The sequence below is a fragment of the Hirundo rustica genome, chromosome 9, assembly GCF_015227805.2.
Source record: "Hirundo rustica isolate bHirRus1 chromosome 9, bHirRus1.pri.v3, whole genome shotgun sequence".
NCBI lineage: Eukaryota > Metazoa > Chordata > Aves > Passeriformes > Hirundinidae > Hirundo > Hirundo rustica.
This window is the reverse complement of record NC_053458.1, coordinates 28,342,321-28,356,752: the sequence shown is the minus strand read 5'-3', so window position 1 is coordinate 28,356,752 and position 14,432 is coordinate 28,342,321. Positions and strand designations below refer to the sequence as shown.

Genomic DNA, 14,432 nt, shown 5'->3' with positions numbered 1-14,432 from the left:
ACCTCACTGTAAAGCTTCTCCATATGAACAAACCAACATGTGAGTCATTTGGGAACTGCCCTGGCCCCAAGGTAAAACAAGTGTTGGATACACTCAGATTGTCAGATTTAAAAAAAAAAAAAAAATCCCTTCACTGTTTCCATTGGAAAAGTGCCTAGAAACAGCTGATTGTATTAACCTGAACATGATGCCCATCATAAATAAGTACTGAGTGCAAAGTCATCTGAGTTTAAATCTACTCCTTAATGAGTATCAACAGGAACTCTGCCACTGGAACAAATTTTCGTTCCCTATCTCCATGAAGAAAAAACAGAGCCAGATAAAAAGAATTCCAATTCAGAAAATGTTATGTCATTTTCATTTTACTGGTTCAAGGGGACTATTAAATTAGAAGACATTATTAATGAGTATAACAGAAGAAGGCAAACTAGACTATATACAGTATTTCGCACTGTAACTTAGGCCTTACACTGTATTAAACTTTTCAGAGAACAAGCTGCAATACAGATAATTCAACTGAAAAAGGAACAATGTAAATGATTGAAGAAGCAATAGGGAGACAAAGGTACTGCTGCTCTTGACTCAGTTAAATTGACTATAAAATTTTATTTCATAACAGCTACTCTATATCCAAAAGGATGTACAGTCACTGCAATCCTCAACAGCACTTGATAATTTAGTATTCTTTCTTTTTTCCAGTTTAGCAGTGGAATACAACTGTCCTGAAAGTTTACTGTGATCCATGGATAGTTGGACAAACTAAATTATGTACCTAAAGGAAACCTATCCAAAAGGTGAAGATAATATTAGAATGACTATTCCTCCAGCAGGGAACAGCCAGAGTCAGGATTGCTGCCACATTTTCTTTTTGAAACAAATACTGGCATCAGGCAATGCAGAGAAGCTGAATAAAGCTGCTGGGTAACAAGAGCCACTTGTTTGGAGAACTAAGAAATAATGAAAGCTTGCCACACTTATGTAATGTGATTAATTTATTAAAGTCTAAGAGCACTTTTTAAAAGTGTAAAGTTAACTTGTAGGAATTTTCAAAGTACATACACACTTTTTAGAAGTTTGATGCACAGCCTAATGACTGTCACTGTGCTCTGAGAATTCATCTTCTATCCATATGATTAGAAAGTTGCACAAGAACAGTATTTTCAATTTGCAATATATTTAGTTATGTTAGAATTCTCTTGTGTAAAGAGGCTCTGGAAGGATAAAGAAAGTCAGACCTACCGCTATGATATCCAGAGTGTTGTCACAGACCTTGCAGATCTCAGCGTTTTTATCATGCATCAGGTCTATAAGGTACGCTGGGGCTTCTGTAAAGCAGCTGTTAAGGAGAAAAACTTTTTCCCTCCCTTACAACCCTGGGTGCTTCAAACTGCAAATTTCACTAAGAAGCAGAGGCAGGAATTCTTCATCTCATGTAGCAAGAAAGCATTTTTCAACTATTGATGCTTTATCATTCCAGAATTAGCAAAATGTGCAACTTCTTATTTTTGATTTTTTTAAGCTAGCAACCTAGGAATCCAAACAGGATACAAAGAACAACCATCCAAATGGCTTCTCAGGTATTCCACAGAGATTAAAGGCAAAAAGAACATGAAGAAGTATTCTTTGTATTGTTAGCAATGTAATCACTAACTTGCTATCCCTCCCAGGGCTAATTCAACCCATTCTGAATGCGTCAATAAAATGTGACTTTCAGTTAAGGCAATTTCAGACCATGCAACATATTTGTATAATGGTGCAATGCAAAAAGTTTGCCTACGCTCTACATATGTTCTTCTATGAACTGTGAATTTCATTATGATTTGCAAAACAAATCCAGACAGTAAATCAGATTGGATAGCAACTAATGAGTCAGCTGGTCCAGTGACCCCCCTCCTACTACCTCCCTGCAATAAGGCAAGCTAAGTTTTAATCTTTACTATTAATCTTACAGTCCCTTTACATGCTTAGGCTGCTTGGGTTTTTTCTTCAGCTGAAATAAATATTTACAAAAAAACCTCTGAGACCATGAGGTTACTGCAAGAGAAATAGAAGTCAAACATCAGCAATGGCAAATTAAGTGCTGCAATTCTAGATGTTTAATCTGTAAAAAGATACGTGTTTCTTTAATGATGACATCTCTGGTGGCTTGGTGGAACACCATCTGATAAAATACATAGATGATCTGGCAGACAAATTCATCATCTTCCTGCTGAGCTGCAAGAAGAAAAAAAAACACCACAATTTCAAATCTCACAAATAGAAGCTTTTGACGATTAAGGAGTTGTGAAGGTTTGGGAAATCTATTAGACCACTACTCAGAATCTATCACTAATGGAGTAACTGCTCCTCCTTCCTCCTACAAGCACCAACCCCTGCCTTGCACGGGAACAGCAGTGTCAATTACAGCTCCTGCTGTGCACAAGTCAAGTCAAACATGGCCAATTTACCGTTCAGAAGCTCGATGAGCGCAGGGATGATTCCAGATTTAGCCAGCAGAGCAGCACAGGAGTCATCCATGGAAACAGTCCCAATCATGATCACCACTTCCAAAACAAGGTCATCCTCCGCAGAACCTGCTAAGGCAGAAGGCAGGCAGTATTACCTCTCTCAGGAATTCTTAACCTACTGGCACAGTTGTATATTTATCTGCAGACATGATTCTATTCTTCAGTGTTACGTTTTCCTAAACAACCACAAATTATAAAGGTAAATAGACTCTACTCTGAGCACTCTAAATATTCTTGGAGAGATTCTGCTTTCGAAGCCCAGCCCAACTTTGTACAGACCTGGTTTTAGCTTATCCTTGAGATATGGAACCAGTTTGTATTCCTTCAGCACAAGTTCCCAGTCCAGCTCTGGTAAGGTCAAATTTGCAAGCGTTCCCAGGCATTCGATCACAAATTCCTCTTCTTCATCATTTGATACTTGAGCTGCTAAATCACCAACATATTCCTGAAGAAAATACAGCAACAACCATTACAAAGGAATAATCTGGGTTTCTGAAGAACTCACATCCCAGCCAAACTACAGCTAATTATCAAAAGAAAACTAAAGAGACTTCACTCCTGAAATGAGGATTAATAAGGTATTTGCAATTCCAGTTGATGAATAATCCAAGAAAACACTTCAGCATTCTTCCTCTCCATCCCTTCACTTTCAAGGGATCATTTGTTCCACGTTCCAAAAGTAATTACTACAACAGAGTTTAAAGAAGCTCTTAGGAAAAAAAGAAAAGAAGATAGAGAATACCACCCTGCATTAGTGGCAGTAATGGAATTCTTTACCTACAGATTTTAATAAATAACTACAAGATTTTCTGAGGACATGAACAGAGGAATAATGCTTTCTACTTACTTCATTTTGCTTTAAGACAATTTGATATTCAATCCACATTTTAAGAGTATGATTAAAATCTCCATCATTAGAATGTTGTGTTTTCCTCCTTTCTTTTGAAAGGGTGGCTTTACAGGATCAATATTTAAATATTAAGTATTTAAAATACCCACAAATACAACACACTTGGCACAGTGGTGGGCGGGGGGGGGAAGCCACCAGATTTTTCTCTCTAGGTCCAAAAGCAGAAATTTAGGATAACTTAATTGTTATGATGTTCTCCACAGCAGCTGGGTCTTCTTTGTTTGTTTGCTTGGGTTTGTGTGTTTGTTTTGCAACTTACTGGCTAAGGCTTTAGATCTGTTTTCCCCATAGTGGGAGATCCAAACTCTGATCAACCAGCTGAGATAGCCTTAAAAAACAAAACATAAATCACCCCAGGACAGACAAGGAAACTTAAATTGGACACCCTGCAAAACAAACCATGGCAGCTCTCCAGAGACAGTCTTTTCCAGAAGGATGAAAAACAGAGATCACATTAGGTAAGACCTAATACTTACAATAAACTGGCTTTTAGTTGGTCCATCATGTTGTGAAATATTTCTGATCATCTTCATTAACAACGGGTCCTTAAACTTCAAAGCCCGCTTCATGAGCATTTTCAAACCATTTCCTGAAAAGAAACAAACACTTAGAAAATCCTCCAAATAAAAAAAATAATTAAAAAAAAAAAAAAAAAAAAAAAAAAGAGGGAAGTACTGGCTGATCAAACTCAATATGCACCCAAAAATATGCTTTAAGCTTTAAAAGTTTAGGACGGAAAAGTGCGCAGCAGTTAGTCCAGGCACAGAGACTTCTCTCCCCATTCCATGGAATAAATACATTGTTATGCTTTTAAAAGTTTATTTACCAAAGATCAGTGCATGGGAACAGATCTGAAGTACTTGACCACAGAGCAAATCCCAGTGTTTGCATTATGCTTCCAAAAGGTCACCCTGTCTACCTAAAAGGTGCTGCTAGCTTGAGTTTCACCTTTTATATAAAAGTGGATCTCCCTGCTCCCCCTTCTACAGAGCTATGCACACAATTTTAGAGTGGAATTTCAGGTCACAGAATCTCTTGATTGCAACTGTCCCCTTTGAAGGCCAGGAATTGACTGCAGCAGTTCCTAGGGAAAATGTTGAGCACAAGTGAAAGTTGGAGCTACTGAGTAATATTGTTTCATTTAAAACTGCTAGTATGAAAATAATGAAACTTTAAATACTGCAGGAAATGCAGAACTATCTAGAGAATTAATCAAAATATTAGAACCCAAAAGAAGCTCAATTATAATAAAAAAATATGGAAAGATGCAACTGAAAGACATCACTGCTATTCATTTGATACTGGCAGGTGAAACACCAATCAGCCAAAGATGGATTTTAGGCATCAGGCAGAATAAAATCCTGATGTCTCCACAGAGCCATAGTTTCCCACAGCAACAAGTTCTGTTTTTCAGAACTTGTGTGCATCTACAAGAGGTGTGGGCATCTCCCTCAAGTGTCATTCCTGCCACCAAGAGCATATGTGAGGAGGATGTGGCCATTTGCTTGCAATCATCACCCAAACACATGCATTTTATTTTTAAAAAACATATATATATTTATAATGTGTATATTTATAATTAACTTAAATATACATAATTTACATACTTAAGTATAATAAAAAAAAATATATAGCAAGTGTTGTCATCTCCAAACCCCCACTAAAACTTTGGTCCAGTTACCTTCACAGATAAGCTGCACATTTCTTTTGTTGGCAGCAAGGTTAATACAGAAAGAAATAAGTTCCAGGTCAACTCGCTCATCAGGACACTCAAAAAGCATCTTCATTAACTGCCAGGAAACACAAGCACACTTGGGTCATTAACCTTTTCAAAGCAATAGAAAAGCAGCGTTATGGTAGCAATTACAGTACCTTTTTAAAAAATTATTATTCAGCATTTCTACAGGAACAGTGGAAGTTAAAAATGTCAGGGGTATGACATGTACAGTTCCATTATTTAGGAATACAAAGAGCCAAAAATGGCAATCACTCATCAACTTAAATTAATTGCCTTAGTTATATTTCATTGCTACCACTGAATTTTTTGTTTTACTGGTTTTAGTATTCGTGAATGGATAAATTTGTTTAGAAAACTTAGGTGAATTTAATACAGGAAAAAAAAAAAAACAAACAACCCACAATTTAATTCCACAGAAAGCCAGATTAATACCTGTTAGCTTAATAAAATTATGACTCGAAACAGATACTTAATTGCAAACTAATTCTACTACAATTTTGCTGTGAGTTACTCCATTGATAGGTAAATTAGCTGTCCCTGCAGCACTGTTCTTTATCTTTACAGCGTCCAGCTAGAGCTGAACACTGCCACATCCCACAGACTGCTCAGCAGTAAACCCATTCTTCTGGTAACATTAATGTAAGTAGACAATCACCTAGAATGCTGTTCAAACTGTACAGCAAATGGCAGTGAATTCCCAGGTGATTCCTAAGGCTCCTAATCTATGGATTGCCGTCATTTACACACCTGGCCCTGGATTGTCCATTACATCACAGGCTGGCTATCCTGGCTCATTTGGTTCAACAGGAACAGGTTTTGAAATGCATTTAGAATATATGAACATGACTAAAATAAACTCATTTCTTTTCCCTCTGGTTCCAATCCTGGCAGACAGGCCCTGCACAACTTCAGGGCTGGGGGACATCACCCTGTTTGCTTCTAAAACCCACTCAGTTCATAAGACATGTTTGGATTATAATGGAAACCACCGTGATGACAAGACTGAGATTACTGGAAGAGGAAACAACTAAGCCTAAGGATAAGCAGGACATAAGGTACAAAAACTGTAGCTCAGAAAGGGGCAAGAGGACACGAATGCAATAAATAATCATTGAATTTAATGATTACCTAACCATTAAATATTTGTGTGCTTGCCCCCTAGTGGAAAGACAAGTTTGTAATGCATTAAAAGCTAGAGAAAGTAGGTGAAGAATCCATTTAAAGAGGAGAAAAAAACCCCAAAAAACTATAGGATTGCAGGAATTCCCTCCCAAGTATTTTACTCCAGCCATTCCGTATGTTTACCTATTATCAGATAGAAGGCTGTCATTCCAAAGGGACCCAAAAAAAAAACCCCAAATAAAAACTACATTACAGCTATTAAGTCTTTCCTGAGACTTTCATGTACTCCTTTAAAAGCTATCATTGGTTTCTTCCTCCCTTTCTTAAAAAGGTAGAGTCAGATTTCTCTAGGTTGTTTTAAGAACTTATAAAATCCCTGGTTTATTAAATCCTTAAGCCTGACAGTCACATAAGAGGGAATTAACAGAGAAGAAAATTGCCATTTAACAAGTAGAACACAAGCATTCAAAAATCACCCCCTGCAACTCTTCTGTTACAAAACCTTTAAAAACAGATTTTTAAAACCCTTCAAATAATTTGAAGGAAAACATTCTCATTACTTACACAATACAAAATCTGTGGAAATTAAATGTTTAACAAGATGGGATTACACTGTTAATTACTGAACTACTTCTCTATAAAAAGGAAAAATATATCCAGTTTCAATTAAAGCCATTCAAATTTTAAAATAATAGTTTCATACGAGTTCCATGTTTCCCATTATGTCTTCATTTAATTTGATTGCTTCTTGTGCCACTTCAAAAGGAAGAGTAATTGCTGCCAAATAGGAAATATTAAAATTAAATTTGTTCTGCTTTTACTATGTCCATTGTCATCTTTTACTGATTTAACAGGAAGGCAGTAAAAAGACTGCAGCATGTGCAATGAAGAGGCAGTAGTGTTCAATCAGACAAGTCCCATATTGAGTATCAGATACCACAGACCAGCACTGAAATCACTGTGTCTAGACTCTCTGGCACCTGCCTTCACTTATTTACCAGTGACCAGAGGCCAACCCCCACAGCTCTGTGTTCACATACACCTCTGTCCAACCCCCTCCCCAAAGCCCAGCTCCAACATCTTTGAATGATTATGCCAGAACTGCATGCCTCAGGAATCTCTCCTGAGCGGCTACTCCCCAACTCTGCTGTTTGAAGTGATGCTCTGGTTTCTGAACTTCAGCAGATAATGGCGGACAGGAGCAAAGGGGGCTGTCAAGAGAGGACGTTTACCAGCATTAAGCTGAAAAGAAGCTTAGAGATCAAAGAGGGGCCAAACAGGACAACCGTGGTGGAAAACATGTGGGCAGCTTTGGAGAACCTCGCACACCGCTCTGCGGTAAAATATTAAATATCACCATGACATCACTGCCTAACCATGCCCTTTGATTGGCCAGGTTATTAGCAATAAAGGCTTTTATAAGCATCTGGATGGCATTTGCACCTATTTAAACAAAACACGCATTGCTGAGGTCTAAACAAGAATGAACTGTTAATACTCACTTTTAACTGTTACTAGAGTAGCACCCACTAACTCCTGCAATCCACAAGGATGTTTACCCGGGACAGCACGCGCGAGCCCTCGGCAAGCACTTCACACGGCCACAACTCACAATTACCACAGAGGCAGCTTCTTCCCAGCGCTTTCTACAACTGCTGAACGTTAATTAGTATTTGCCAGTCTAGATGAACACCTTTCCTCAAAAAGAGACCAGCCCGTGAAAGGGTGTATATCACCACTGAAAAGAGATTGTGGGTTTGCTGGGTAGAATTAGATAACAGTGAGTTTTAAAACAGTCCTTTTCTTTTTTTGATGTCTTATCCACCTCCTAATGCTTTCTGCTACCTGTCTTCCTTGATAACCGTCCTAATTTTGAACATTCATTAGGAAAATTTAAGCTCTGGTTGCTCAGATTCTTTTTGAACAGTGTGCAGATGCGACCTGTGAAGCATCAATAGCCATAGTTATACTTCCCAACGTTGTTGTTTACTTCACTAAAGCCCAGTGAAGGCAGCAGAACTGTTTGCTGCTCTACCAGCCTTTGGACGCAGCTCTGTAAGCACTGGGGATCCAGGAGTCACACCAAGATTCCCTGAAAGCACATCAAAAGCAAGTCCTGGTGCAGGAATTTGAGTTTGGCTGGTAGCTGCTAGGACAAAGCAGGTCTCTTGTATCACAAAAATGCTTTAAAAATTAATTGCTCCTTCTGGTAGAAAAGACAGGAGGATAATTACAAGACCATTTTGTAACATATATGAGTTATTCTCACCAGTTCTCCCCTATCTATTATCCAAAATTCATTTTGTATGTGGAAAAACTTCACCGACTTTGCCACCAGATAATGACCAGAAACATTCTGATAACTTTTCATGACAACTTTCCATTCTGGAAGTATTTGATGTTAAAAACCCATTTAGCAGGGAAGAAGATACCATGGTGCAACTCTCAAAAAGCTACTAGAGAGCTTTTACACTTAGGCAACACAGGGTTTCTCAACACTAGCCTCCCCAGGGCTGAGAAAAAGGTCAGTAAGAGAGGACTTGGTATTTGAGGAAAACAAAAAACCCCAAATCAACAAGAAACAACAAAACACATGCACACAAGAAACCAAACACACCCACAAAACTCCAAGCCCCATGATACTGTGTCTGCTTGAGTCAATGAGTTAAATAAGAAAATGCAGTCTGAAAGATCAGTGAAGAGCCTTCCACAGTCATCAAGTCACCCTTGCTGCACACGCCTGCAGTTGGAAAAGGAATTGTCATGTAGGAACACAACCCTCCTTGGCTGGTTTCCAGTTCATATCCTGCAATGCAGGAAACACTGAAATTTTGATACCCAATGGGATCAGGCAAGAATGCCTTCTAAAACTGCAAAGGAAATACTTTCTACTACATTCCCTACGGAGCTGCTCTGCACAAGCTTTAATCTCTCTCGAGCTCTCCCGATCTTCTGTAGGAATCCACAGGGTCACTTGTAATTTCAGCAGTTCATTGGTGCAGCTCAAGTGTCAGCAGCAGTGACAGAGATCGGTCACCTCTGCTTTTGCTGGGGACCGTGAAAACGCAGAACAGTCCCTGCCTGAGGAGGAGGAGGCGCCGCAGTGCCAAGCGGCACCGTGGCTGTTCCCCTTGTCACCTGCGGGTGTCAGTGTGAACTCTGCCATGAGCGAGGGACTGAGCACACGAGGGAAGATGGATTCGATCAGCTCATCACGTACCTGAGGGATACAGTCTGTGTATGCGAACATCGATTTAAAGCAATCGTCCATGCTGATGTGATACAGAATGCAAATCGCTACTTTTTTGTTATTTTCGTTTCCTAGGAGGAGGAAAAAAAAAAAAAGCATATTATTAGGAGAATTTTTAGCTGTTGTTAAATACCCAAAAGAGGAAAATGAAAAGCAGAACAATCTTAGCTAATAGAGGGAAAATTTAAATCAGAAATGACACATAAATGAAAGGGTCTTTGGCTGGCCTAGCCAAATGAACCATATATTAGTGCAAAGAGGCAACCAGGACAATGGTAAATATTCCTCCCTCTTCCCAGCATCTCAAAACACTTCCTTAACCCCACTTTGCAGGGAATATATTTTGTGAAACGAATGCTTAATAACGACTGGTCAATTTCCAGCTAGACAATTAAGATGAGCTGTGGCTATTCCAATTGAAATAACAAGTTTGTCTTGAAGTGAAATAATAAAGAATGTACCAATGCCAGAGAGAAAAATAAGAACTACCACTAAGAGGTGTTGTAGAAGGAATCCACTGCCTTTCAAGCAAATCACATACTGGTTGTTTTACTCGCCCATATAACAATATTATCCCATCGGTGCCTTTTGTGCTTCACACACATCAAAAACTACATTAGTGTATTTTCATAGTGATATTTACCAAAGAGAAAGACTCTCAAGGAAAACTGGAACAGTTAATGTGAGTAGGCTGTAAAGTATTTAACTGAAAGGTTCTATAAAATCATTTTACATACACATGTTTAAGAATACCACAGATGAATTTGCTTCTGACTCACTGCTGAAACCCGGACTGGGCATTTTCAAGTTCTCCTCTAGCCCTGCACGAGCAGGATATTGGCTATATATGGGATAAACCCTGCATCTGAATGTGTACATTAGCTAAACCAGGATGTAATAAGGTCACCCATCCAAATTCATTCACAGTTCCTACACAACTCATCAGCAATACCCTAAATCAGAAAATATCTGTGTAATAATTTGACAAAGCACAAAGACCTGAAACAGCAACCAACACAGCGAGATTTTCCTTCTGCATACATCACTGGGAGCTGGAATTTCCTCTGAGCAGCAAGGAAGTGATGCCTTTATCCTGAGAATGAGCCTTTTTCAAAACTGAATTATTCAAAGACACCCATGAAACCCCTCTGGCAGCTGCCATACAAGTGAGTGAAATATTCTTAGCCACATTAAACCTAAAATCACAGCTGACTTTCAAATCCTTCTAGAGTTTACCTGCTTGAAAAAACATAACTGGTATCACAATCTTCCATACATTTAACAGCTGGAGGAAGTATAAAGCCCACATGTGAAAGCTATTCTGACAAATAAGAAAATAAAAGCACAAAAGGTACCAGCAAACAAAATGAAGTGGGTGTTATCTTTAGTGCTTCTCCTGTGACTGGCCATCTTACTTACCTATTCATCTGCAGAAACATTGGGAAAACAGTAATTCAATGAAAAAAAACTTCCCACACATACAGGTAAAGGTTTCTTCTATACACGTTTAGAAGTCTACAGAAAAAAATTATTCCTCATGTCTAAGGAAAAAAAAAAATCTGTTTACGCTGCTCTTAACACTTCACTCCACGCCTGTATTTAGGACTTAAACACAAGACTCATCTTACAATTACACTTTAGCTGGATAATGCAGGAAACTGTGTGTGAAGTAAAAGGTAAGCCAGTATAAAACAGAGACAAGCTCCTCAAAACACCAACAAGAAAAACTGGAATGAAGTTAGACCAGACCTTCAGCACATATCAACTGCCAGATCGTTAACAAGAATGATGCTAAATTCTACTGCTTAACCTCTGTCCTTTGTGGGTTTTTTCTTCTTCTTTATTTTTGCAAGTTTCATTTGTGCTAACATAAAGCATCAGCTAAGGTACAGTTTTACATTTGGTAAGCTCAGCAGCTTCCTGGTATCTGGCAATATTAGTGGCTTATTTTCAATCATAATAGCCTGATATGCTGATATGTAAATATGCTGATATGTAAAAGGTTTCTGTTTTCTTTCTTAGAAGAAACTCTGCTTGATTTTCTAACCCCTTTTTTTCAAAGGTCCATCTGGTCACAATAACCTTTCTGATGTCTGAACATCACCTTGGGTGTCAGTGCTAAATTACAGCACTACCTCAGTTTTGAAACGATCAAAAATACTCATATACTCAACATAAAGTGTGAAGAATACGTGGAATCCAAATAAACTTCTTTTATCCAAATGAACTGCTAAAGAGTTGCTTTATAATGAGTGGCACTTAAATCATTCTCTGAAAGTGCATTCCATAAAGTAGATTTCATGATACACAAAAGGCAAAGACAGCTACAGTTTCAAAGAGAAGAACTGAATTTAAATTCCTCCTTCCTGTGCAGTTATCTGACCAATTTTCCCTGAATTGTCCTGTCCTTTAGTCAACAGGGGGAACAGAGAAGGGTTTAAAGTATTCAAGTCACAGATAAATATTGCACAGCCTCAGTAAGGAGGTACTTTTCAATTGTGAGTAAAACAAGTGAATTCTACTAACTTGATGATAAAAGTTAACTACAGAACTAATGCTGAAAGCCAACAGTCTGCAACTAACCCATCTTTTTAAGTTTAATTTCATTTTATTTTCCCAGAAAGGAAGAGTTTTCAGGCTGATGTCTGAAACTTTCACTGTTCTACTTTCCCTATGGATGCACTTTGGTGAAGGAAAAGCAGAACCTCGTGATTTTGTCAGGTCTCACACAAAACAGCAGCAACTCCTGATCCACAGAGTCAAACACTGCAGGAAAGTCAAGAGGGGGTGGTTGTTCCTAAGCACATGATTTAACACCATGCTCCTCTCATGCTCACTTGGGAAGCACACAGCCTGCTGGAAAGCTGACTGGAGACCAGGTAAAAGTAGCTGGCTGAGGATGAGGACAAACACAACAGCTAAAGCATTTTAAACTCAAAGCATCACCTGCAGGCTGAAGGTTACACAAAAGGGGAAGAAGTGACAGACTCTGAAAAACCTGCCAAGCCAGTTCTCATCCTTTTACATTGGTACTTCACTTCCAAAAATATGAACTGGCAGATGCTCACTATTACACGAATACGTCAGTACCAAGCTTCCTTTTTCTAATTATTTTCTAGTCATCTGAATGCTAATTAATCAAGCCTGAGTCAAGCATTCCATAAAGACTTGGCTGTAAAAATTTCAAACCCTGCCCAGCACCTAAGCTGGAAAACAGCTTTCCAAAGCACCCAAAGTGATACCTTTTCTGCTATTTTTGACAACTGCTGAAGGCCACAAGTGAAAAAGCAGACATTGCAAGGAAGACCTCCTTATGACTGAGTACAGTAAGGATCAATTATTGCCCTAACTAGAAAAATCAAGAGAAAAAAACCCCAAAAAACAGATCTCTGCCAAATGTGTTCATAAAAATCACCAAAGTTTTGGTGGGGTGCCAAAAGATTGTGGCCTACAAATGCTGTTAAGTTTTGAGCATCAAGGTTTTTATGACTTGAAGGTGGAATAGCCAAATGGCCTAAAGCAGAAAGGGCAGCCCTGGAAAATAATGGCCTAGTCATTATGGATTCTTCTGGTATTTATGGCAATAAAACATGAATCATAATGAACTCATTGGATATGAAATGTGGGGGTCACGAGCACTTTGACAGGATTTCCAGAAGAATCTAATATTAATTAACCAAATAATTATTTGAAAGTGTAACTGAATTAGCCTTAGTTCTTATACAGCCATTCCTGAGAAATTGGTCATTCCCAGCTGAGTGCAGTTAATGCCTTAACAAACCAGTCATTAACTGCAGTTACTGATTTTGTGGGAATTATTGTGTTATAAAATACACTCAACAGTTTATAGAAACAATACTTAGATTTTTTTTTTTTTTTTTTTTGCAGCTGTAGTTCAGCTGGAGCACATGGGATGGAAAAATATCAGGTCCCTGGGGCTGTTTTCACAACTAGTTTTCTGCAAATTAGAGAGGGAAATAAATACATGATGGGTTCTGAGTTCAAAATGGCTTCAGATTTTTAGCCTTTGAACATTAATAAGAAACCATGTGCCAGTTCTGGGGACTAATGCCTGAATTCCATGTTTAGTTCTTACTACAGTTAAAGATCTAAATAGTATTAGTAGCTGAAGCTAAAGAAAAAAAATATGATTTCTTGATCACAAGATCAAGTCCTACATTTTGGTTGACTTTTTGTGACCTTTAAATAAAAAATCCCCCATTAGGTCCATGGCAAAAAGAGAAACCCTAAAGCTGTAAAACTGAATTACCAGTCTCAGTTGCAGCAGCAGCACTCAGCTTTCAAATGTTCAAGTAAAAAGGAGAACATGAATTATGGACTAAATTATTCAAATATAACACTATCAGTAAATCAAGCAGCCATCACTTCCAATGGAATAATCAATGTCTCCATTAGATATGAAATATGCCCTATCCCACCCATGTGCAAAACATTATCAATACTAAATCAAAACCAGAACAGAAATGAAGATAAATACCTGTTAAAATGGCAGAGTGAATCTTGATTTCAGTTTCAAACTTTAACACCCTAATGTGCTCTGCTGCAGAATTAGGCAAGTAAGAAATCTATGTTATTAGGAATGCCACAAACCGAATACCAGATCTATGTGCTGTCTCACCCTAATGTTAGAAAACAGATTAATCAAGAGTTTATGCAAATATATCACAATTAGCAGTGATTTTAGGAAAAATTGATAGAAAGGTATCTCCACTTACCTCTATCCCATATCATTCCCCACAACCAGCTCTGAAACACTTGGACTGAGTTAGTCCATGTGTGCTTTAGACACATATTGGTTTGATTTACATATGTAAATATAAATCATATTGGATATATCAGTTTATTTTATCAAGAGAAACTGAAAGAACTTTCAAATCTGCTCAG

General features: G+C 38.2%; 1 protein-coding gene across 4 annotated transcripts in view; it reads right to left on the bottom strand.

Moving 5' to 3' along the window:
• Positions 1–14,432, bottom strand: part of KIFAP3 (kinesin associated protein 3) — a 66,505-nt gene that overhangs the window by 30,683 nt on the left and 21,390 nt on the right. For 3 of the 4 annotated variants that reach the window (XM_040073369.2, XM_058421727.1, XM_058421728.1), the window contains exons 11-17: positions 9,498–9,598; positions 5,099–5,207; positions 3,894–4,006; positions 2,787–2,952; positions 2,448–2,576; positions 2,116–2,214; positions 1,240–1,325 (exon numbers count right to left, since the gene is read on the bottom strand). In XM_040073369.2, the coding sequence (XP_039929303.1) occupies positions 1,240–1,325; positions 2,116–2,214; positions 2,448–2,576; positions 2,787–2,952; positions 3,894–4,006; positions 5,099–5,207; positions 9,498–9,598 (803 nt within the window). The remainder of the gene's footprint in view (positions 1–1,239; positions 1,326–2,115; positions 2,215–2,447; positions 2,577–2,786; positions 2,953–3,893; positions 4,007–5,098; positions 5,208–9,497; positions 9,599–14,432) is intronic. The other variant, XM_040073370.2, reaches the window with a different exon arrangement.